Below are 23,452 nucleotides of genomic sequence, written 5' to 3' on the forward strand. Positions count from 1 at the left end.
GCCAGAGTAAAAAATCTATATTGGAATGTATCCCACTGGTTCAACTTTGCGCGCATCAAGATTGAGAAAAGAAAATTCTGTAATTATCGACCCAACCCTGCCTTCAAACTCTCCAACTCAAACCTATGACCCCCACTCAACATGAACAATCTAAACAGTCGACCTAATATTTTATAAATAAAACTTGAACAATATTTTATAACTACATTTTTGCACTTTTTTTTTTGACAAATTTAATGTTGTAGTATATTCTCTCTTATTTAATTTTCGTAATATTTTATAAATAAAATATAAAAAAATATGATGAATTTAATATTAATTATTTAGAGATTTTTTATTTTTATTAATTATTAATTACGAAATATATCATCATTAATGAGTATCTTCCATTTAATTGTTTATTATTTTATTTGTTAATAAATATGTTATGTATCCCTAAATCTTATGAATACTATTTGCCATATTTTAAGGATGTATTTTGCCATTAACATTATTATTATATAATATGGTACATATATTAAATATAATGTCACAAAGTAAGTGGAATATATATCTTAACAGAAATTAGACCAAAATTATATTTTAGGGTATATATTATGTAACAACCTATATTTGAAATAAAAATTGTATATATTTGAAATAAACCTAATATATATGTATGTATATATATGTATATATAATAAAAGAAAAAGAAACCTAGGCAAAAACCAAAATTTGGTAGTATAATTATGTATTAAATGTAATCCACTAAATTGGTGATTCTGGATTTTAAATCAAAATTCAAAATTTTGAAAAAGAAAAAATTGTAAGACAAATTAAGGAGGAAATAGTATCTTAAGAGAAATTTTCTTTTGTGATGGATTTTAAAAATTTTGGAAAACTACTCACCACAAGATTTCCATTTTTTTCATGTTTGTGTCTTTTTTATGTTTTTTTTAATAAAAAGAGTAAAAATTAATGGGATATTATAGACTTTCAAGCTTGGTTTTTATGTAATATTATAATATATTAGGCTATTCATTTAAAAAAGTGGTGGATTTAAGTCATTTTTATAATTTGACCTATTTAATTTAGATTATTAGGGAAGAAAGTTCCATAATATAAAGGTACTACCGGTGAAAATTCAAGTTTTAAAAGAAAAGAAAAATAAAACTTTGGTTGAGAATCCACGTTACTTAATTTTGAAAGATGAGTCTTCTTATACTCTCACCTTGGGTTATGGGTTTGGGCCCTAAGGGATACCTATGTTTTAGAGAGAGTGAGGAAATAGAAAAATGTGAGTATGGTGGACATCCCATGCGTGCACTACCGCCATTTGGTGGGGTAGGGCGAGAGCAGAGGGCGCCAACCAAGTCTTCTGCGCGTTTCACGCAAATATTTTATTACTTTTATTGATGATTCCTCTTATATCACCTTTGCATACTTGCTGAAAAACAAAAGTGATGTGTTTGATACTTTCAAATTTTTTGTAACTGAAATAGAAAATCAGTTTAACAGAAAAGTTAAAAGCCTTCATAGTGATAGGGGACCTGAGTACGACTCAGGCAGCTTTAATGAGTTCTTGAACTCACGTGGAATAATAGACAAAAAGACTGCACCTTACTCTCTTGAAAGGAACGAAAAAGTCGAAAGGAAAAATAGAACGTTAGCTGAGCTAGTAATTGCTATTTTACTCAGTTCAGGAGCTGCATCTTATTGGTAAGGTGAAATCATCCTTGTCGTGTGTTATGTCCTAAATAGGATACCAAAGTCTAAAAACACAACTTCAACTTACGAAGTCCTCAAGAATAAGAAACTAAACCTGTCATACTTTAGAACTTGGGGGTGTCTAGCATTTATAAGAATTTCAGACCCTAAAAGAAGAAAGCTTGCTAGTAGAGCCTATGAGTGTGTCTGTATAGGTTATGCCATAAATAATAAAGCCTATGGGTACTATGACCTAGTAAACCAAGTGATCATTGAATCAAATGATGTTGACTTCTTTGAGGATAGATTTCCCTTTAAATCGAAAATATAGTAGGAGCTATGGATCCAGTAGTCTAACCCTAGTTAGAAATCCTACCTCTACAGAAGAAGTCGACCCAGAACCCAGAAGAAGCAAAAAACTAGAATGGTCAAGGATTTTGAGGATGACTTCCATACCTATAATATAGAAGAAGATTCCAAAGACTTAAAAACTGCCTTGTCTTAGATGCCAACTTATGGCAAGAAATGATAAATGATGAGATGGATTCTCTTGAGTCAAATAAGACTTGGCACTTAGTAGACCTACCCCAGGTAGTAAGGCAATAGGGTGTAAATGGATCCTAAGGAAGAAACTTAGACCTGATGGAACAATTGACAAGTTTAAAGCCACGTTAGTGGCAAAGGACTTTAGACAAAGAGAAAACATAGAATCCTTTGGCGCCTTCTCCTGAGCTAATCCTGAGCTAACTATGAACTCCTATTTATTCAGGATTGTTCTTAGATTTGCATAGGTGAGAGTTAGCTCAACAGTTTCGACTCAATAACCTCCCATTTCAGGGGTAAAACCGGATAGATAGCTGAGGATCTAGGGTACAAGATGGAATTCACTCCTACCCGCTGTTAGGGATAGTAGAGAGGTTGTTCTCTTAAGTTCTGATTCTGGATCTTGAACAAGCGGCCCCACCCTCTCACTGGCCCGCGAGGGACTCAGTTTTGTTGATTGGATCACAAAACAATTATTCATTAAAGGATCAGTGGGACTTAAGGAACAAGAGGTAACTTCGGGGGTAAAACAAAGATTTAACCCAGCCGTTATTACGAACAACCTGTGAAGGGTTAACTTACTAATCATGGTTATATCGAGTGGACACTATATCTACAGTGAGGGGAGTTCAACTATGGGCTTTAGTGGAGTGACCCATTAGTTAACGAATGGGGGTTAGTTCGGTCTAATGAGTTTAGTCGATTAATCTCGGATCGTTGGAGCCCATGATCTGTAGGTCCACGAAGTTGCCCTACTAGCTCGGAAATGGATTAGCTCTAGAGTAGCGTGATAAGTTAATTTGAAACGTTCAAATTAGAATTAAAGAAATTAGTAATAATATGAGATATAATTACACGTTTACTTTTGAGAATTAAACAGAATTAAAGAATTAATATTTAAATATGATTTAAATATATGAAGATGGATTTGTGTAAAATTAATTTAATATTTTATATTAAATTAATTGAATTATTTAAATTGTTTAAATAATTATTTATTATTTTTATTAATTTATGAAATTAATTTATAAAATTAATAATTTTTTATTTTTGAAATCAAATTGTTTTTCTAAAAAATCAAATTTGAAATTTGAAAATTGGAAAAACACAAATAATGGAAAAATGGTTTTTCCATTATCATCTTCAAGTAGCTCACCCATAACCCACCATCTTTAAGCTTCAATTACTCTAAGTATGAGCTGCATCTCATGCAGCTATCTTCCTTGTATGATGGTCTGCAATATATTGAGAAGATTGGAGTGAATTTGAGGTAATGCAATCGTAAGAATTTTTGCTGAAAAATTCGGTTGAAGAAGGTGTTCTTCAATGGGTTGCTGCTGAGCTATTCTCCAAGTTCCCTTGATTCCAGCTTATTTTGAGTCCTACAACTCAATCTAGAACACCAAGAGAATAGTGGGGAAGATCTTGTGGTGGTCTACAAGATTTGGAGAGATTTTCATCTGGAAATCGAGATTTCAAGAGTTCTACAAATGTATGACTTGAAACCCATTAATTTCTACTATAGCATGCTTAAGTTTCTGTCAAAATTAATGAATTTGAGTGCTTACTGATCCTTGTCGCTTCCGCTGCGTGATGACAGAATCCAACAACTGGTATCAAAGCATCATTTGAGCATTCAATTCGGTTTAATTTTGGTGTGGTGGGGTTTTATATGAGTTATATGAAACTGTTGTACTGATATGGTTTTTTGAGTTTTAGTTTTTAATTTCTCTTTGATTTCTCGATCAAATTTATAATTGGCTCTTGTTTGATGAGCTTATATGTTTTCTCAAGAGTCTATAATTTATTTGGAGTCATTAGAATTGAAATTAAGTTGTAATTGAAGAAACAAGTGAAGAGGCCGAGTTGCAGATTCCAGTTTTAGCCTCTATTCATATCGTCGTTAAGGTTCGGTGCTAGACGATCGTTTAGCTTCGGGCGTTAGACGATAGGAAGAAAAGCTAGACGATCATGTAGCTTCAGGCGTTGAGCATTGAAGTATTGTGCGCTAGATGATCGTGTACCTGTGATGCGTTGAAGAGCTATGCGATAGCACTACACGATCATTTACTTTTGTGCGGTAGCTAAGCGATGCGTTGAAACGCTATGCAATAGTGATGACATGCAGGCCTTTTACTTAGAATTATGAAGGTCGTTAGGCAGAATATGCAGCAATCATGATAGAAATTCATGAGAAAATGAGCTTGCATCGATCAGAATGTCGAATCTCAGCCAACCCGTTATTTTGCGTTAACTATGCGTTCAATGTTCTATTTTTGTAGCTAATGCAGGAAATGAATGCAAACACAGAAATCGGACCACCGTATAGACGACCGCATGTGGAGAAACACTCCATCGCAAAGGCAAACGCATCGATCAACGCATGGATGTTGCGGTAATCAGCTGTATGCGTCCATCGCATGGGAGTTGCACTCGTCAAGCGATTGCGGTCATCATGTAGAGTTGTGGTATCAAGTTTATGCGGCTATTGAATGATTGCGGCTACGCAACAACACATTCTAATGGGATCAATGCAAGGTAGGTGGAATGAACACATCAACACATCTACCTCGAGAAAATCCAAAGTTGAAGCTGACATTTCACCTACCATGTTGTTAGTGGCAGAGGTTTAGAAAGGACTAACGCATCAAACGACAGACTCAAAGCAGTCCAATTAATGTTGTCGGTGACCCAAGCTCTATAAATAGAAGTCGATGAGCAGAAATTCAAGTTATCCAAGGTTTTCACCTAAGGTTTGCCTAGGGCGGATCCTTGCGATCCAGACAAACACGTGAGAAGATGCCTGAGAGTTTTCACCTCCTTCATCCATTCCGAGTGATGACCAGAGCTAGATCTCAAGAGAGTCAGTACCTCCACCCATCCATAGCACCACAAGTAGCCTTAACGCACATCCACTGGGAGCAAATCTTTGCTTTCAGCCGGTCATTTCCTTTTCCTTTCTTTTCTCATATTGTATTGTATGACATTTTGGAATTAAGGAATTAATACAATTTGTTTTCAATGCATTTCTCTGTTCCTTCGACTCCATCTCCATCTTCTTTGCTTAACATCTTTACTTTCATTGCAACACTCAGTGAGATTACTTGGTTATTGCATACTTAATCATGTGGATTAGAGATATGAAGCATATAGCAACCCACCGAGAGGTGTGCGTTGCGTGAGTGTGTGAGTAACCTTATTTGCTTAGTGTGAAGTTGCGGCAACGCCTGTCTATAGCATTGCTTGTCTATGAGTAAAGTCAACAACAACCAACTGCCCGAGAGGGTAAGTGGTTGATCGCATTTAGCAATGTATGCATTGTTCACTAGAGATAGGAGTAATCTTAGCCAAGTTCATGCGATTACCTTGTTCTATGAGCGCATCATTCATCATTTAGGCATACTTGAGAGAGTAGTCTAAAACCCAAATCTAAGACTCGAGAGAGCGGATTGGAACGCATAGGCAAGAATGGGGATCTTAGAGATAAGCTCTGTTTGCTTCACACAGCATATGCACCCTATAGATTAGATTTGCATGCGTCCAAGAAGTAGGACAAGGGGTTATGCGGCAGCCACGCTCATGCAGCGAGAGCTAGTGAGCTGGTTATGGAGGTCTAGGCAGGCATAGGCTTCTCGGCAATATCACAGATACACCGCATACGTCCTAGAGTTAGGTTCATGTGTGTGTAGCATGATTGCATGGTTTGCGTTGACTAGGGTTGTCCTTGCGGTCACTCTTAAAGGTCACAATGAAATCATCTCCGCATTTTATCTATTTTCCCACACATTTATTTCATGTCAAGGTTTGTTGCATCTCTACCTTTCATGCATATTCTTATTGCGTTGTCTGTTAGATAGGAGTAAGAGTAGGATTAACTTAGCAACATCCCTTCCATTCTTTTATTTAAACCGCCGCATGCACATCACCGCATACATATAGCTACAAGTCCCTGTGTTCAACCTCGGATTACCCGAGAAACTTGCATTCGCATTAGACTTGGCGTGAGCATAAGAAAACTTGTTGCAGGACGCATGGTCATCGCATACATTCATTAACGCATTATCAGTCAATGCATGACCATCGACACATGACTATCAATGCATATCTTAGGAACATGCATCGCATACCGCGTCCACGGGATTTTGGTTGTTGAGTAAAATTGACTTCTAATTTCCTACCATCAAATAGCGCTACATGATCGTGTAGCTATGCACGCATTAAATGATCAATAAGAGGCGCTATGTGATGATGCTCAACGATCGTATAGTATTTGTCTGGCGTTAGACGATGGAGCTGCACGATAGTGTTAGACATTAAGCGATCGTGTAGCATTCTCCGACACTAGACGATGGCGCTAAGCGTTAGCTGCTACACGATCAGGAAAACACTAAACGATCAGGAAAACACAAGACGATAGTCGTCATTGTTAAACGATGAGCCTTAACGAGATTTTGAGCATGGAGTGAGAACAGCCGGTTCGACCGGTTCTCTTGAGGTCCAATCTGGTTCAACCTCAAATGGTTTTTGGCTGGTCCGGTTCATACGATTCAGGTCCGGTTCAAGCAGTTTGGGTTCGGTTTTGAGCGGCTCAAGTGGTCCGGAAGCGATTCAGAAGTAGTTTTGTAATAATTAGGCTTTTACTTGCTTGTTTTTGCCAAAACTAAAACCATATCAGTCTATATTTAATTATTTATACATTTAATGTATGTTATAGTTAAATAAATTTTATATGTGCATATAGTATGCCATTTAGATTTAAAATCTCACCGTAAGAAGCAATGGAACATGCATTGAAAGTATGTTATAATTTGTTATAATATATAGTACGAATGTAAGGGTTTCTTGTATTTAATATAATTGTTATATTAAATATTGAATGCCTTTATATATGTTATGGATGTTTAGCATGTCTAAAATTTTGTAAGTTGTTATAAAATTGGGTTAGATGTTTAAAATCCATAACGAAGAACAGTTGTATGCTCACGTAGGTTAACCACTCGTTTTAATAGTTAAAATAGGTTGTCAAACTTGTAAAACTAGGGTTACAATCTCAACTAGTATATAATACTGTTGAAGGCTGGGGGTATTTTTGACGGTCTACGGAACACCTCCAACCTGGGGATTATGGCTGAATTATTGAACGTTGGTAACCGGTTTTATGAGCATACATGAGCGATGTGAAGTAATAAAATGGTTTATCACCTAGACATCGTAGGTTTAAATCCATTTATAAGTGCTATACTTGGATAAACCACAGACTTAGGGTTATTTTTTTATTAGCCAGAAAATAACCTAAGTATAAATTTACCATTTTAATAGAACACTTCAGTGGTAGTTCAATAACTTTTATATGATAAAGTTATTAGAAAACTTCAGTGGGAGATTAATAACATATATGATACATTATTTTTAGCTCTCACGTCCCTAAGAGTTCATAGTCTAGATTTAAACGATACTCCGTGTCACCCTGGGAGTGACCTCTATACGGAAAGTATTTTTTAACTTAAATCTAGATTTCAGTGAAAACGGGGAAGTTATTCGAACATAAATCAAGTATACGATTTCAACTGTCAGGTCTCCACATAGTTTACACCGTGAGATTCATATGACGCTTCGTGTCACCCTGGTAGTGACCTCTATACGGAAAGCGGATGTATGAGTCAATAACAAGGTAAACGAGGGAAGTAGTTCATAGTAAGTGTGTGAAGGAAATGTGTCAACATATCCTGCTGTCTCTTCTGTTAGTTTGGACCGTGAGATTCCTATGTTGCACCTGCTGGTTAGCTTTAAGCGGCCCTTTGCTAGTCGTTTAACGACGGCTATCCCCTCGGAGGGTTGTAACATAGGATTCAAAACAACTCAAGCTCCAGAAATGGATAGGATTTCTTAGGTCCATTCCCAACCTTGACTCTCCACTTCGGTAGCATAGTTGAGGCCGACTTCTGACGTCTGAAAACGAAGGGTTACACTTACAGAATTATTAAGTGTTAATAATTTCTGACCAAAAGTAGTATCTAAATGACTATCGGAATATGAGGTATTCTGGAGATAGTATTTAGTCAAGAATATCTTCTTATTGTACGTTGCAAAACAATAATCTTGGGTATATTATTAATACGCTAAAACTTGATTCGATTTAAAAGTAATTCACTTATAGAATTTGTTTATAATTTCATAATGACGAGTTCGATAATACAATTGTTGGCATCGAATAAATTGATCGGGGTAATTATGTGACCTGGAAATCAAAGTTGAACACTATACTTGTGATAGACGATTTGCGGTTTATCTTAAAAGAGGATTCTCCTCCCGTTCCTAGCTCTAATACAACCCGAACTGTTCAGGATGCGTATGATAGATGGATCAGGCAAATGATAAAGCCCGTGCTTATATCCTCGCCAGCATATATGATGCTTTGGCGAAGAAACATGAGGATATGGGTACTGCCAAAGAGATTATGGAATCGCTACGAGGGATGTTTGGACAACCGTCCTTCACCCTGAGGCGTGATGCCATAAAATATGTTTACAACAGCTGCATAAAAGAAGGGACCTCTGTTTGTGAACATGTCCTCGACATGATGGTCCACTTCAATGTGGCAGAAGTAAATGGCGCAAGTTTTGACGAGAGAAGACAATTTAGTTTTATTTTAAAATCTCTTCCGAAGAGTTTTCTGCAATTCTGTACGAATTCATTGATGAATAAAATTGAATACAGCTTCACTACTCTGCTGAATGAGCTGCAGGCTTACCAGACAATGTTGAGAACTAAAGGTAGAATCAGAAGTAAATGTTACTACTGCTGAGAAGAGAGGAACGTCCTCCAAGCCTGATGTTGCCTCCTCTTCGAAGAGTAAGAGTATTCCTGTGAAGAAGGGCAAAGGGAAAGAAAAGAAGAAACTTGTTGGAAAGAAACGCAAAAAGAACGTTGCAGATAAAGAGAAGTGTTTCCACTGCAACGAAGAAGGGCACTAGAAGAGAAATCGCCCTTAGTATCTCGCCGAGAAGAGAGCAGAGAAAGCTAAACAGGAAAATTAGTTCCTGGGGACCGCTTGCTTAGCTTGACCAGTGGGAGAAGTTGCTATTTGATCTTACTTGCTTTTGTGATCTTGTATAGAATAAAATGTATATATTTTTGTTGTGAATGAAATGTTCATTTTCAGAAAAATTAGTTTGTTTTATCTCATGTCAACTTCTATTAAGAACCAAATTGTTAAAAACCATTTGCAAATATACAGATATTTAAAAACGGCTTGATCAAAGTATAGAAAGTTTAAAGATTTTTAGATCTGACTGTTAACAAGAGTTGTTGAGACAGGTCAGACGCGTCTTACTTAAAGAGTTAAGAGTACCTCAATGTAGTGGGAGGAAAATATGACTTCCTGGTCATTATTGAGAATAAGATGCATTCTTCATATAGTTTAATTAAAAGCCTATTGTATGCTGACATGTTTACAATGATTCTCTCGGCTAAAGTGTTTGAGAATCACCTAGTAAGACTAGGAATACCAAGTTAATAACCTAGGGCAAGTGGAAATATCGAGTATGGGATACCGAATGGTAAACCATAGGTATGAGATGCCCTAGTTTATTGTATTTCTCTATAAAACTCAGAAACTCAGTCTTAGATATTGGATATTAGTTATCACTGGAGTTTTAGTCCAAGTAAGAGTTTGTTGGGTTTTATGTCCTAAAACGCGTGGTTTGTAAACAATAGAACTTATTCTGAAAATTCAATAAGTTGTTATTGAATAGATGTTTTACTTATTAGAAATCCAATAAATCTAAAAGTTCTTTGACTATTATATGAGTACTTAACTTTATGTGAAGACATAAAAGTGGATCAGGTTCAAGTAAATAGTCAAAATAATCTATAGTATATGAATAAGGTTGGGTGCCGTATTCTAGTAACACTATTGGATGCGGCCTCCTCCGTAGTTGTTACAAAGAGTAGTAAAGTGCTACAAACGAAGTGATCCTAATTCGTACATGTTATGACATGAGGAGTGGGGTTGTCCCTGTGCAAAAGGGTTTGTACAAGATCGGACCACGAAGTTAGTCACTCTTACTTTATAATGTTGTTTACTGCTTAAGACTGACTATTTCAAAGCGATGACCTAGGTAACTTGACCTTAATCCAGAGCTAACTATGAACTTTTGTTTATTCGGGATTATTATTAGATTTTCAAAGGTGAGGGTTGGCTCAACAGCGTCGGCTTAATAACCTCATATTTCAGGAGTAAGACCTGATAGATAGCTAGGGACATATAGTGCAAGATGGAATTCATTATTGCCCGCTATTAGGGATAGTAGCGAGGTTGTTTCCTTAATTGTTGATTCTAGGTTTTGAACAAGGAGCCCTACCTTTTCACTGGCCCGAGAGGGACTCGGTTTTGTTGATTGAATCACAAAACAATTGTTCATTAGAGAATCAGTTGGACTTAAGGAACAATAGGTAATTTCGGAAGTAAAATAGAGATTTGACCCAACCGTTATTATGAACAACCTGTGAAGGGTTAACTTACTAGTCATGGTTATATCGAGTGGATACAATATATCTACCGTGAGAGGAGTTCAACTATGGGCTTTAGTGGAGTGACACATTAGTTAACGAATGGGGGTTAGTTCGATCTAATGAGTTTAGTCGGTTAATCTCAGATCGTTGGAGCCCATGATCTGTAGGCCACGAAGTCCCCCTACTAGCTCATAAATGGATTAACTCTAGAGTAGCGTGATAAGTTAATTTGAAACGTTCAAATTAGAATTAAAGAAATTAGTAATTATATGAGATATAATTACACATTTTAATTTTGAGAATTAAATGGAATTGGAGAATTAATATTTAAATATATGAAGATGGATTTGTGTAAAATTAATTTAATATTTGGTATTAAATTAATTATAATTATTTAAATTGTTTAAATAATTATTTATTAATTTTATTAGAAAATTAATTTATGAAATTTATCTATAAAATTAATAATTTTTTATTTTTGAAATCAAATTGTTTTTCTAAAAAATCGAATTTGAAAATTGAAAATTGGAAAAACACAAACAATGGAAAAATAGTTTTTCCATTATCATCTTTAAGTAGCTCACCCATAACCCACCATCTTTAAGCTTCAATTACACCAAGCATGAACAACATCTCATGCAGCTATCTTCCTTGCATGATGGTATGCAATATATTGAGAAGATTGGAGTGAATTTGAGGCAATGCAATCGTAAGAATTTTGCAAAATTCGATTGTAGAAGGTGTTCTTCAAGTGGGTTGTTGCTGAGCTATTCTCCAAGTTCCCTTGATTCCAACTTATTTTGAGTCCCACAACTCAATCTAGAGCACCAAGAGAATAGTGGGGAAGATCTTATGGTGGTATACAACGAGATTAGTAGAGATTTGCAGCTGGAAATCGAGATTTCAAGAGTTCTACAAAGGTATGACTTGAAACCCATTAATTTCTGCTATAACATCCTTAAGTTTCTGCCAAAATTAATGAATTAGAGTGCTTATTGATCCTTGTCACTTCCGCTGCGTGGTGATACAATCCAACACATAATATATCTATAGTGAGGGGAGTTAACTATGGGTTTTAGTGGAGGGACTCATTAGTTAACGAATGTGGGTTAGTTGAGTTTAGCCAATTAATCTCGGATCGTTGGAGCCCATGATATGTAGGTCCGCGAGGTCCCCTACTAACTCATAAATAGATTAGCTCTACTAAGTTAATTTGAAACGTTCAAATTAGAATTAAATGAATTAGTAATTATATGAGATATAATTACATATTTATTTTTAAGAATTCAACGAAATTGGAGAATTAATATTTAAATATATGAATATGGATTTGTGTAAAATTAATTTAATATTTGATATTAAATTAATTGGAATTATTTAAATTGTTTAGATAATTATTTATTAATTTTATTAAGTAAATTAATTTATGAATTTAATTTGTAAAATTAATAATTTTTTATTTTTGAAATCAAATTTGGAATTTGAAAATTGAAAAATACACGAAATAGAAAAATGGTACTTTCCATTACATCTTCATAGTTGCTCACCCATAACCCACCATCTTTAGACTTCAATTACTCCAAGCATGAGCTGCATCTCATGCAGCCATCTTCTTTGCATGATTGTTTGCAATATATTGAGAAGATTGAAGTGAATTTGAGGTAATGGAATCAATAAAATTTTGCTGAAAATTCGGGTTGAAAAAGAAGTTCTTCAAGTGGGTTGCTACTGTGTGTTATTCTTCAAGTTCCCTTAATTCAAGCTTATTTTGAGTCCCACAACTCAATCTAGAGTTCCAAAAGAATAGTGGGGATGATCTTGAGATGGTCTATAACAAGATTTAGAGAAATTTGCATTTGGAAATCGAGATTTCAAGATTCCTACAAAGGTATGACTTGAAACTCATTTATTACTGCAATAGCATGCTTTAGTTTCTGCCAAAATTAATGAATTAGAGTGCTTATTGATCCTTGTTGCTTCCGTTGCTTGCTGATACAATCCAACATTAAGTTGTTCAAGGAACACTAGTGATAGTGTTAATCAAACTGAGTGTGCGAGCATTATAGACAGTCTCAAGTACGCTACTGACTACACTAGGCCTGATATAGCTTACGCTGTAGGATTACTTTATAGATTTACAAGCAGACCTAGTAAAGTGCATCGTAATGCTATAGAAAGGGTTATGAGGTAAAGAAAACCAAAACCTAGGATTACATTATCAGAAGTTTTTCGTTGTCTTGGAAGGGTTCAACAATGCTGACTGGAACTCCCTCTCGAATGATTCAAAGGCTACAAGTGGTTATATTTTCAATATAGCAGGTGCAGTTGTCTCTTAGAAGTCCAAGAAATAGACTATTTTAGCCCAATCAACAGTGGGGTCAGAAATGATAGCACTAGCAACTAGTGAAAAAGCATGTTGGCTTAAAAGTCTATTATCAGATATTCCCCTATGGAAAAGATTGGTACCAGTCATATTGATCCATTGCAATAGTACTGCAGCAATTGCAAAAGTTCAGAACCATTACTACCATGGAAAGAGACGACAAATGTGTCGTAAGCACAATACCATTAGAAAGTCCCTCACTACTAGTGCAGTTAGAGTGGATCATATACGGACTGATGAAAACTTGGTAGATCCTTTGACGAGATGATAGACCAGAGAGAAGGTTTTCAAAACCTCAGAAAGGATGGGATTCATGCCTACAGATAGATGAATCACTGTGAGGAAAACCCAACCTGTAGGCTAAAGATCCCAAGAAACAGAACCAACAGGTAATAACTAATCACAAGTTATATGAAGTGAATCATGCTAAAATGAACACGGAGTTTTCTTTCTATGACCTAGAATCTGAGCGATATTCTGAAGCGTAAGAAAGGTTGAACTTAGTTCTTAATGAGATCTATACTTGATGTCAAGTGGGGTACTAACTATAGGACTACTCCTGATACACTCACCTATATGAATGTGGAAGGGGGACCGCTTCCTACAGAGTTCTTGACAAACTCTCTACAATGTTCACTAGATCGAAATACATGTGTTAAGCCTTAAAGCATGAACTTTTGAACTACACCCTAATGATGCTATGTGTGAGATGCTATTAGAGAGAGAGTTCAAAGTACTCTAGTATATTCTGAATCATCTACACTACATAAAGGTTAAAGTCTTTAAGACACCTTTGCTTATGCACAGTGTTGTATAGACTGATATTGCTCAATAGAAAATGCTTTTCTTATATTTTAAATTTTCAAGTGATGGATTGTTGGTGAAAAATTCAAGTTTAAAAGAAAAGGAAAAAAAATCTTTGGTTGAGAATCTCGCGAAGAAGTGAGAAGATAAACAAATGTGAGTATGATGGACATCCCACTGCGTCGCTACTGTTGTCCGACAAGGCATGTGTGATTATTAAAAAAAAAAAAAAAAAAGAAACATTATTATTTTACTTCTTATTTTTATTTAATTCTTCAACAGCTCACGTATCTCGAGAAAGGGTGTCGGTCAAGTATTCTGCGCATTTCGTGCGCACCTGCACGTACGTTCTTTGCATCCTCTTCCATTGGCCATTGAGGCCTATAAAAGGCAAAAGCCTTGTGGCATTTAGACAACTCGATTCTCTATATTCTCTCTGCTCTCGTTTTTCGATTAAATCAATTTGAAGGGTGTAAATTTCTAATCGATCAAGGTGCTACACTGATCGAGGCAGTATTATCTATTATGGATTATTTTATCCTGAAGACGACATGACAATTTCATAGAACTGCTTACACACTTTGATAGAACCACAAAACATCTTAAGGAGAACGAGATCTACGATTCAACCTATAACAAGTTTCTATGGTCAAATCCTATCCGTCGGACAATAGTTGATTCCACCGGGTACTTAGACTGTATCATGATAGACGAAATGAATGGATCACTTTGGAATGGTACAAGTGTCGCAATCCCATTGTGCTAGTGAGTGTCCAATCCTAACACGCTAACCAAATCGAGTGTCCGTAGTCATAAGCTAGTGTATAATATGCAAGAACATGTTAGACAGATTTAATAACCTCAGACATTATTGTAAACACAATTCCCCTCATAAATCATATTCATAACCAATAAGAAACAAGACCGAGCAAGTTTCATGGTGATAATGACGTTAGGACAAGTCCAACCAGAGGAAGTACACGATCATAGGTAGTAGCAAAAGTACTGCTGGATGAAGAAGCGAAAATGCAAAAAAAAAAAAAAAAAATGTTAAGAGACAGCAAACTTTTGATGACGCCGCACAGGATATGGAACTGATCCCTCAATACATTCGAGCTATAACAGAGATCAAAACCTTGAGAATGCACGTAGCCAACAAGAAATCCCATCGGAAAAGAACCTCACAGGCAGGCCAACGGCAGCTTTCTTCATGAAGATACCAGGGCTATAACAGAGACGCCAAACTTCCCACATTACATAGATACCGAGCAAGCTTGTGTTCCCTTTTTTCATAAATCTCAGCTGAGCTTACACAGGGCACAACACATCGTGGTAGAGTAGACACTATTAGAAAAAGACGTCCTCATCTTGCTTTCCAAGAATCTTGAGTCTTCTCGCCTCGAGGTGAGAATGGTACTAATAGAGCTGAGCATTCCAATGCTCACACCATTTCATTAACAGTACGACCAAGATCCTAGAGATCACCTTACAAGCTTGATCGACTACACATGTACATCAAACAATGATGGTAAGAAGCCTTCTGCAGCACAAGAGATTCTTCTTATTCACTACATCACTAATTTGCATTTACTACTTATTCTCTTAAAGTTTCCCCCTTCGACACTGGAGGATTAACAATAGCAGCTGCCATACATAGAACCTAAAGGAAGCTGACTCTAGAGCTTAAGATTAAAATAACAGGAACCACATGAATGATTCTAGTTTTTTCTTTCCTTTTTTTCTTTTTTTTTTTCTTTTTTTTTTTCTTTTTCTTTTTTTCAATGAAGCCAATTGAGCAACTCACGTCCATGCCAAGAATTAATTAGAAGTCGGTCAACGTCCTCCAATCCTGTTTCTCTTGACATTTCAGTAATGGCTTCCAGCAATCTGAGCAGAGCAATTCCAAGCAAAATGTTTCCACATACTCACTCTCATTAATGCATCGACCACATTGGATACATCGCGGTATACAAAGGGTGCATCCTTTACATGCTTGAGTTGCATGTTCTTTTCCCTGACAACCATCCACTGGGCAATCATAGACAAGCCTCAGGTTTTGGCACCTTGGACATTTTTCAATATCAATAGCACGTTCATCATCACAAGACACATAAAAGTTTCCCCTGTGATAAATATGTGGCTTATAAGAATTTTGCTGCGTAAGGTTGCAGTCACTTCCCAGTAATAACTTCAACTCTTCAAAATGTTCTTGTGTCACCCCATATAATCCACCAATTCGTAGATGTTTCACTCCTTGAGTACTCGTCAACTTGAAAGCCCTCAAGCTGCTAACAACACCTTCAATACTGAGTCTAGTACATCCAGGAACGGACAACTGCATAAACATGCAAAGGACAAATATTTAGTAAAATCAAGTACATAAATAATAAGTATGATGTAATTTTAGAAAAGAAATTGCATATTCACACTTCGCACAAAATAGTGTCCCTGCTTGACACAAGTATTAGGGTCAAACGCACGTCAAAGAAACATCCTGTCAAACATGTCCCAATACTATCCATATTCTAAGTTTTTTTTAAAATGGTAAGTTGCTATGTATACGTCTGTGCTTCTTAGACATGAGCTACTTTGTGGCTATTAGCATAAGACATCCTAACTACAGTAACGTAGCATTAGTACTTCCAATTCAAACAGTAATGAAACTATCCCAATATTTGTATAACTGTTCAACATATCAATAAAAATCGGTGTTTGTAGAAAATGTCATTACAAAACTCAGACAATGTTCAAATTTACAAACGAAGGCTAGATAACAGAAAGCAAAAAGTATGCACAAAGCTCTGTAGGCGTAGTATGAATAATAATATCAAGCTTATCTACATCTCTTCAAAAGCACCAGGGAACTAAACAAGGAAACATATTCTAGTGCCTAGGAGAAAAACTGTTGAACCCAATGTAAATGGACCAAACAAATATAGAAATAAGAAACCAAACAGGACACTATCAGCTGATTATGAAAGGGCAAAAGCTGGAATAAGTTACACTTACTTTTGTAAGCCTAGGATTGCTTTCAAGCACATGCTTCAGACCCTCGTCTGTAATTCTTGGGCATTCCACAAGACTCAAGCTTTGCAGGTTACCTCGAGCCCTATTAGTTAATTGCAATAGAATGTCATCAGTAATCTTCTCATTCAATGGTTGATCAATGCGAATGTTCCTCCATAAAAGGGGGTCGCCCTCTACCACTGAATGAAGAGATCTGCAAACCCTCCCAACAGAGAGTAGATCCTGAACACCCAAATAACAAAGTGCAAAGCTTAAGGCTGCATGAGGGGATCCTCCATCTATCTCCGAATAGGTGCAATTCTGCTCCTGACATTCTATATCCTGCTGCTCACCACAGCTAGGAGGATCGTCATTAGCCAAAAATGCTTCATCCATACTACAAATGGATCCAAAATCACAACAGCAGGACACATCGCCAGTTACCTTCCCATCCGGACACCCATCACAGCTATACATTGGATAAGGTTTCTGATCAATACTTTTAATCTCAGGGAACTTCTGGAACTTCAAAGTGTTGTTCCAAATAAAATTCAGACCTGCAAATAACTCGATATTCGTTTCGCTAGCACCACCCCTGTCCCTGACACACTCAGCATAGTCCACTTCCATGTCCTCAAGCCATCCTGTAATTGCTGTAAAGGTGGAACTTATATCCATGCCAAATGGATCCGCAGGCAGAATATCAAGGATGTCCTTAGAGACAGGATCCTGTGAGCTATCTGAACATATATCCTTTCCATGATCAAAACAAGCACCCACCTCCCGGCCAAGATGCCATGGGTTTCCACAGCCTTCGGCATTATTCTCAGGAATTCCCTCGACAATATAACCATTGGCAATCCTCATTGGAGAAACTAAATTGTCCTCGGAAAAGTGCAAAGGGAAGAAAGGACGACAAGAAAAATTAAGAGTCATCGAGGATCCTACCAACCCCAACCTAAACTATAACCCTAAATTCCCAATAGTCTCCCAAAAAAAACTATGAAAAAAGGTGAAAGACGTGATAAACGAAATAGAAATAGAAGAAAAAGAAAAATGAAGAGGAGTAATTACAAGAAACCCTCAATTTTGGATCGCAAACTAAAACAACGCACCAGAATTTCAGAGCTTCTTCCAAAAAATAAAAGGAAAAACTTTCTTAGCTTGACAAAAAGGGGAAACACAAAAAACGATCATCTCGTCAATCGCATCAAAATTATCTACATCATAAGAAACAACAGCTATTTTTTTTCCTTTAAATCAAATCAAACTAATCCTGCTATATACCGTTCTCGATTTTTCTATATTCACCTACAAAAACATAATCCGAACTCTGCAGAGTCAAATAAACCCACAAATACCAAGAAAACAAAAAACAAAAAACAAAAAACAAAACTTAAGCAGAAACGTCGACGAATAGAGTGGGGAAAGGAAAACCTAAGAAGCAAAATGATTTCTACAGCGATGAACAACGAAACCCTATGAAGCAAAATGGAGTAATCAAGAAACAAAACAATGGATCTCTTGGAATCGAATCCTCGAAGATGAAGCTTTTTTTTTCCTCCAGATAGGAAATTTACACGGAAATTGAGAAGAACGATTATCTTTCTCAAGAGGAAATTCGACTCCAAGAGAGAGAAGGGAGGGTGAGGAACCTGACGATCGAGTTCAGAGCGCAAGGGAGAGAGAGAGAGAGAGCAGGAAAGTGCGAAAAAATAAAATAGAATTACCACGAGAAGAAACAAATTTAACACAGAGATAATTAAGAATTAAAAATTAAAAATTAAAAAAAGATAAATCAAAGAGGGCGAAACTCAAGTGTAACGGTGAATTTGTCTAAAATAGAAGAGAAATTGAAGGAGAAAATGACACGTATTGGGAATGCGGGTGATTGTGTTGTGGCGGGAGCGGGAATCTAATACGTTGCAGCTTTGATTTCAACGACGAAGCTTCTGCGTTCGTTGGATCATAATCAGACGGGCAAGATTGCTGTTGACGGTGTGATGTGGGCCCTTTGGATTTGATGGGTTTTTTTAGTTGAATTCAGTGGTTTGATCGGACGGTCCAGAGAGGATGATGAAATTCAAAAGGATGGTTTTGGATTACGATGGATATCTCCAGCTGGACTTCCCGCTTCATAACTTGCGTCTGTTTCTTGTCTTCTTGTATAGTCGATAAGAATTCCATTCGTTTGTTTCTAATAAATGCGAGTCTTGCAAATATAGCAATTGGTCTCTATTTATATATATATATATGGCATAATGTCAACAAAAATTATAAATATAGCAAAATTTATATTCAACTTTCAAAGTCTATCAATGATCCATATCGTTAATAAGAGTTTATTGACGATTGATTCTATCGTTGATAGCGTTTATCACAGATAGATTTCGTTATATTTGCAATTTTTTAATAATGTTGTTGTTGTTGTAAAATTGATGGATAAAACTAGATACAACGGGAACATGAGTATTGAAAAATTATAATATTAAAATAATGAATAAACTAAAGTAACCAAAATTATAGAATTTATGAAAATATGGATCATAGAAATAACAAAAATATATGAAATCCACTTCTTTAATTTTCACCATTATGTGTGTACCCAATATTTAGACACTCAGGATACTTTAACATTAGATACATGAAGTAATGGGAATAAAACACCTCTCTTTAGGATACGAAGCATTTGGGCACTTTATTATTATAAGACATGCGAGTGGGGGTATCCTATACAAAAGAGTTTGTGTAAGATTGGACCACGAAGTGTTTAGTCTCGTTATATAACGTCGTTCATGACAGAGACTTTCATTTCGCTAGGATGACCATAGGTAACATGACCTTAATCTCGAGTGAGTTGGGAACTCCTGCCTATGAGGACGATCCTTTGATTTGCATGGGTGCGAGTGGCCAGATTGTCGACTCAAACCTACCACTTTGGGGATTCGTCTTATTAGGGAGCTGGGAACTCAGCTACACAAGATAGAATTTACTCCTTCCTCGAAGCAGGGGTAAGTAGATAGATTGCTCCCTTAAGGGTTGATTCCGAGGCATAAACGATGTGGCACCACACACCTTCTCATGGCCCGAGAGGTGTTCACTCATAGTGGGACTATGATGTATTGTTCATTAGAGGAATCAGTGGTACTTAAGGAGTTAGACGTAACTATAGGGGCAAAACAATAAATTGATCCAATTGTATTTACGAGCGATTTGTGAAGGGTTATCGTACTGTTGGTTGGTTATATCCGTGGACACAGAAATATATCTGTAGTGAGAAGAGTGCAGCTGTTGATCTTTAGTGGAGTGTCCAACAATTAACAGATGGTGTATCTGGTGATTAAAGAGTTTAGTCAGTTATTCACGTACCATTGGAGCTTTAAGCTACAGGTTCATAAGGTCCCCTTGGTAGCTCAATGGATTCAAGTTGAGAATCAATTTTTGAGTTAGTTTGAAGTGTTCAAATTAACAAGAAAGAGTCTGATTATATATGAAATAATTAAACTGGTACAATTGTATATGATACAATTGATATGATGTACAAGATATATTAATTTGAGGATTTTTATATAAATATGATTTATATTAAGTAAAGGAGAAAATGACTATGGTTTAAATATTACATATGATGTGATACTAAAACTATAGGTTATGAATATAATATGATAAGTTAGTTATTATATTTATTTATAATTAAAACAATTACATGATAATTGTGGGTGGTTTCTCCTTTAACTGTGCGTGAAAGTGGGAGGTTAAGTTCAGTTTTCATAACCGAAGGATAAAATGAAAAATGTGTTTCATTTTTTAATGAATCGCTTCATTAAGTGCATGACTCATCGTTTAGCTTAGAGATACACGATAGCCTTTAAGTGTTTTTCTAAACGATCGTGTACAGTCTTTCACTATACGATCGTGTAAAGTAATTTACTAAGCGATCGCGTGCCATGTGAGATTCTCTAAACGATCGAGAGTGTTTAACTAAACGATCGTGTACCCAGCGAGATTTACTAAACGATCAAGCACACAAATTCTATGTGATAGACAGTTCTTTATCCCACTTACTTGGTCATTTGGTTCAATCGTTGCCTTCTTCCAACCTTCTAGCAAATCCAACAGAGCCCACACCTTCTGGATTCTCACTCCAAGAATACCAAGGTTGCTGAGTGGTGATGTATAAGAGGTTGCTTGTTCGTGGAGAAGATTGTTCGTGATCTAAGTGACAGCGAGAGATTGGGTAGGCGTTCTAAGCGACGGCAAGAGGTTGTTGTTTCAGTTTTCACGAGAGCAAGAGATTAGTAGAAGAAACATTCTTCAAAGGTATGTCTCTTGTTCCTTTTGTATTTAATTATGAAAGCATACTTTAATTTGTTAGAAGATGCATAACTGTTCTGTATGTTTGTGAATGCCTTTAATTTTTTCACAATGGGCTTGGAAACATCTTACTTTCGCTCATGAGTTCTCTTGAATAAGAGTTCATTCAATTGGTATCAGAGCTAGGTTCTGATATTCCAAATCCATTGCTGTATAGAATTGCATTTACTTACTTGGTGGGTGTTTAAGCATGTCTACATTTTGTTTAAGTGTTAAATATGTTTGTGGATGTGGATTGATGGAGTTTCTGGGATGATTGCCTTTGGTTATTAATTCTTTTACATTTTCAAAGTTAATTGTAAGGGCCCCTGTGTTTTTTGGCATATTAACTTGCTATCGAGTATGTAACTCAAAGTGTTTGAGTTGGTTTGAGTCGCTCGTATTGAAGCTTCAAGGCATGGAGATGCAAAATTACTTTGAGGAAGAAGAAGACCAAGCGTTGGTCAGATCATGTAAACGATGGGGTAAGCGATCGTTGAGTATGGGATACTTATTGCAAGGTGAACGCGCGCGCATTAAATGATCATGTAGGTCAACATGCTTCATCGCATAGTCACTGCCTTCACGATCGCAGGGGTAAATGTTACTTAGTGCCTGTTATTCGATCGTCTAGACGATCATGCGTCATTATAGTTGTCGTCTACACAATCATTTAGACTTGCGTATTTAAATTTAGTGCGCTAAACGATTGAGTGGCCTCATGCTTCATTGTATAGTTAAAGGCACTTGTTGCTACAAGATCGTGGCTACTCGACCCAATTTACTAAATGATTAGGAATAAGACTTCCCCCGGGTGTTTCAAGACCCGATTCGCTTGTGAACCAGTTTGCTCGATGGTTTTATGTAATAGATATAATTTAATTTTTAGTTTTTTAGACTAATCATCTCGGTTCATTAATTTTGGAAACGTATATGAGATGTATGTTTTATTATATGTCATATAGTATGCCATATAGTTGAAAATCTCACCATAGGTTATGCATTGGTCATGCATCATCTCTATATTGTAAGAGTTATGATATAGTAGTTTGCATGATTAAATTACTCAAGAGCATGCCCATGCATCATATAATATAAGAGTTATATTTATGCATGCATTAAGCATATTCATGCATCGTCTTTATATTATAAGTGTTATAGTGTAAGGGTGTATGGAAGCATGTATGCTTAGTTCATTACTAAGTATATAAGAGTTATATATAGTAATGAATGGGACATTGCATAAAGCAAGACACATAGGTTAAATTTATAAGAGTTATAAATACCTAATTTTTCTTGGCAATGTGAATGGTTTTGGTTGTTTATTTTATAAAAGTTATAATGAAAATTAAAATTAAAATCAATAAGAAAGACATGCATGCGAACTTAGGCTTGAATCATGTTTTAAAAGAGTTTTAAAATTTGATGGAGATAGACCTAAGATCATGATTCTAATGAGATTAGAACCTCAGGTTTAATCTTTTAATCAGTTTAATAGGATTAAATCGACTAACAAAAGATTAAACACGTACCAAATCTATGTATAAGGGACCTTTTTGTCTAAGGCGGGTTCTGTCTAGGCTGGAGTACTTAAGTTGACGGAAACGGAACACCTCTACCTGGGAACTTACCTGAAAAGGTGAATTAGATAGATTTGATGCATGCATGAAAATTTGATGATAGTTCGTTAAAGAATTTAATGGGACTTGATTTGAACTTGTTTAATATCAAAGACGAGTTATTTTTTAGCAAATTAAACACACTTAAATAAAATTAGTAGTCTGGTTGTTTAAGTTAATGAATCCCTAGGTAGAACATTCAGTGAGAGGTACTTGGGGTATATGATACTTCACTTAAACCTCTTCACGTTTCTCTCTAATGTTCACATCGTGAGATATATCCTCGTTCTCGAGGCACCCTAGGAGTGTCCCCTTAAAGGATGGCAGTTTTGCATGACTCTTTATCTGATCTCCTGTATAGGATAAGGTCGCTTTAGTCTCTTGTCCTAATATACTTTTTCCCTACAGTGGGTACATTAAGGTGGGACTCAAGGGCCGGAAATGAGAGGTTACACTTACCCATAATTGTTAAAGGTTAATAGTTCTGGATCGAAAAATGGTGACTGTTAGAGTCAGTTACAAAAGTTGTTTTTGTCTAATGGTT

The 23,452-nt window shown here is 36.1% G+C and overlaps 1 protein-coding gene across 1 annotated transcript; it reads right to left on the reverse strand.

Moving 5' to 3' along the window:
• Positions 1 to 14,798: 14,798 nt before the first annotated feature.
• On the reverse strand, positions 14,799 to 18,806 carry LOC120075469 (F-box protein SKIP14). Its single transcript, XM_039028885.2, has 2 exons — positions 16,940 to 18,806; positions 14,799 to 16,265 (listed from the first exon to the last, which is right to left on the reverse strand). The coding sequence occupies exons 1-2, from the start codon at positions 17,870 to 17,872 to the stop codon at positions 15,753 to 15,755; spliced, it is 1,446 nt and encodes a 481-aa protein (XP_038884813.1). The 5' UTR covers positions 17,873 to 18,806; the 3' UTR covers positions 14,799 to 15,752.
• Between the last annotated feature and the right edge of the window lie 4,646 nt (positions 18,807 to 23,452).

The sequence above is a fragment of the Benincasa hispida genome, chromosome 4 (assembly GCF_027475165.1).
Source record: "Benincasa hispida cultivar pf3 chromosome 4, pf3_genome.v1.1, whole genome shotgun sequence".
Classification (NCBI taxonomy): domain Eukaryota; kingdom Viridiplantae; phylum Streptophyta; class Magnoliopsida; order Cucurbitales; family Cucurbitaceae; genus Benincasa; species Benincasa hispida.

What these genes read in the sequence shown, in the direction of transcription:
- LOC120075469 (XM_039028885.2), bottom strand. Translation starts at nt 17,872, where the DNA reads ATGACTCTTAATTTTTCTTGTCGTCCTTTCTTCCCTTTGCACTTTTCC. An exon ending in GCAATCCTAGGCTTACAAAA is followed by an intron (nt 16,266 to 16,939) that starts GTAAGTGTAACT and finishes ATGTTTATGCAG; the next exon opens with TTGTCCGTTCCTGGATGTAC.